The following is a 3,135-nucleotide window of genomic DNA, read 5'->3' on the forward strand; positions in this document are numbered from 1 at the left end:
CACCGTGCGGCGAGCCGTACACCAGTTGCCTTACTTTCTGCTCGTCGTCGGCGATGTTGTACGTCAGCTCGGTCTCCTCGAACCCGGTCGCCGACATCCTCTGGTCGCCCGACGAACCCGACGGCGGTGGATCCGGACTGTTCAGACACGTCTGGATCAGCGCCTTCCCGGCATCGCTCGTGATCATTGGCTGCAGTTTACGCGTCGCGAACGTGTACACGTGCCCGGTCTCGCTCGCCACCAGTAACATCACTTGCGTACCGGTCAGCGTCGACAGCTCGTACGCCTGCAAATACGACATCGGCAACTCGTTAATTCTACGAACAAACGCACAACAAATTTACTTAGTTTACGTTCAGAAGACGTTACTGTTCTGTTGTCACTTATTCGTAGAACTCGCTCATTCGGGTTCTCCCTCCTCCTCTCAATAAAAGATTAGAGACTCTCAAGTAAGAGATTAAACATCGTTTAAACGACTTCTGATTGATCCGTTATATTTTTTAGAATGTATACTTAAGATAGAATGAGATGCGTGGATCTTTTATTCTATCTTAAACAGGTCCTCAAAAATATAACGGATCAAATGAATGATGTCCAATTCATTATTTGAAGATTTCTAATAAAAGATTAGACAACAAGGGTATTTATTTTACTAATGTATTGTAAACACGATCTGCTTTTATGAGAGCTCTAATCTATTATTATACTTTGTTGCGTGAGGTATTCTTCTTGCATGACACGTTTTACTATTATTACGATAAACTGTTGTAATGTTTCATGCTGATATTCGGCTCACGAAATATTAAAATATATTTTCCTTGTTTTTAAATAGAATATTAATGTATTAATGAGATACCCATATCAACGTAAAAAGTAACTTTGAGAAACAATATAAACGCGAGTAACGAAAATGTAATCATATTGCATGCCATTTAAACGACATTGCATGATTATCAGATAAATTTTCTAAAAGTAATACGATATACAAAAAAAAAATTTATATATATATATATATATATATCTCCTATAAAGTGTAAAGCTTTTATACATCTACATACGTGATTTTGCAACGCTATATCTGGTATAAATACTTATAAATGTTTATAAGAATCAAATCAATTAATGGTTTTCAAATACATTTTCTTAATGTATCATGAAGAGCAGGAAGAGAATATTGTAAATTTTTTTATATAACTATGTCTTTTCCAAACAGTTATTTAAATTTTGGTAAGAATTTTGACATTTTTATACCAGCAATTTCCATCATAAAGCAAGATATTATTAGTTTAATAGGTGACGAAATTAAATTGCTCGTAACATTATTATTAGCAGATTATAATCAGTATTGTAATTAAATTTCAAGGATATGATGAATATATATATCATCACTAACGTGTCAAGTACATGGTGTAATGCGTATATCCGTATTGATGTAAGCAACAATGTGCCTATTATTTTCTTTGCTTTTAAAACATTTTACGAAATGTGTGAAAGCTGAAATTCAAATTTCTTTATCGGAAAGATAAGTTGTTTAACGTTTTCTTTGTTAAAACACAATTCGGATAATTCCTAAAACAATAAAAAATGTGTATACACGTTTTTGACACCTAATTAAAATCTAAAAGTTAAAAAAAAAAGTAGTACTTGGTCAATTTTAGATGATTACTCATCGGTTTTTATATATGCACCTCATTAATTATGCATGTTCTTTGTAAATACAGTTCCAATCGTGTGTCTTTAATTAAACATGAGATCATAAATTTAATCGTTTCCGAAACGATATGAATGAATTTAATTCAAAATTCTTGACCAAACATACACACAATATAATTTTACATATTTTAGCGTTTCTATTGATATTATCCCGACGTTTTTATAATACAATTGTTTTTAACATATATTCTCTTCATAATGTAATTTATTTTTTAATCTGCACAACTTAACATTTCATAAAAAGTAATCAAAATAAAGAATGCAAAATTATTTCTTCAAGCATTTTTTAATGCAAATTGTGTCATTAATAAATCGATAAATTAACATATCTAATTTCAATACATCCTAATTATTTATAAACGATCTCTAGATTACAAATATAAAAATATTAAACAGTTTCACAATTTATTATATCACGCTTATGACAAGTTTCTTTTCACTAAAGAAAGAGATATTTGTTTAATATAGTAAAGAATATAAATTGATGTAATAAGGATAAGGTAACAAATTGGAAGGCGAGAGAAAAAGAGACAACGCAGTTCAGAATTAACAGTCGCCTTTCTGTACAAACAGCTAATTTTATTTAAATCTATTCACTCGAAAAATACATATGCTACAAAAAGAGAGAAAGAAAGAGAGAAAAAAAAGAAGTTAGTCAAAAAATATTACTCTTTTTTTTTTTTAAAGAACAGCACTCTGCGATCTCAACCTTTTATGTTTATAATTTTTCAAGCCATTCAGTTATCTTCGAACGATATTATTATCTAAAATGTTTAGTGATTAATTTAATAACAAATTTAGTAACAATTTAATAACAATGTATTTTTAATTATTATTCTAATTATGAAAATAAAAAAATTTTTAAACACGGTGATTGACATTTCTTCCTTTATGTTTCGTGCGCTTATAAAATATATTTACCTACTTTTTAATTTGAGTAAAAAAAATAGGTGCAAAGCTGAATTAATATTTGAGTTTAAATAATAAAATGTTAGTAAAGGAAAATTATGTTATTAAAGCATAGAAAAATATAGTGTAACTGTATTAAATCGTAGAAAAGTATATGAATACAATAGTTGACAAAGATACAAAAAATTACTTAAAAAAAATTTTCATAACAGAAAAGGAAAAGGACATATTTTATCGAGATTGTGACAAAAATAAAAAAAGTCCTAATAATTATTTAAAAATTTATATAATTGCTACAATTTTGGGACCAACCAATTTAAATTCTCACTCGCGAGAACTTTAGTTTAGTACTTTACGTAAGAACGTAGATGGAAAGAATTTTTTGTTTTTAATAAAGTAAAATGTTTGTCGTCATAAATATTTAGAAAATTTAAATTATATGAAACGCGTCCAGGTATCATTATTTTATATTTTTTTTATATTTATATTTTATATTTATATTATATTTTATAT

The 3,135-nt window shown here is 28.5% G+C and overlaps 1 protein-coding gene across 5 annotated transcripts in view; it reads right to left on the reverse strand.

The window, feature by feature from the left end:
- Positions 1-3,135, reverse strand: part of LOC108746028 (serum response factor homolog) — a 21,117-nt gene that overhangs the window by 14,068 nt on the left and 3,914 nt on the right. For all 5 annotated transcript variants that reach the window (XM_018482515.1, XM_018482511.1, XM_018482510.1 and 2 more), the window contains one exon: positions 35-286. In XM_018482515.1, coding sequence (XP_018338017.1) covers positions 35-286 — 252 coding nt within the window. The remainder of the gene's footprint in view (positions 1-34; positions 287-3,135) is intronic.

Source organism: Trachymyrmex septentrionalis, unplaced genomic scaffold (assembly GCF_001594115.1).
Source record: "Trachymyrmex septentrionalis isolate Tsep2-gDNA-1 unplaced genomic scaffold, Tsep1.0 scaffold16, whole genome shotgun sequence".
In the NCBI taxonomy this organism is placed as follows: Eukaryota; Metazoa; Arthropoda; class Insecta; order Hymenoptera; family Formicidae; genus Trachymyrmex; species Trachymyrmex septentrionalis.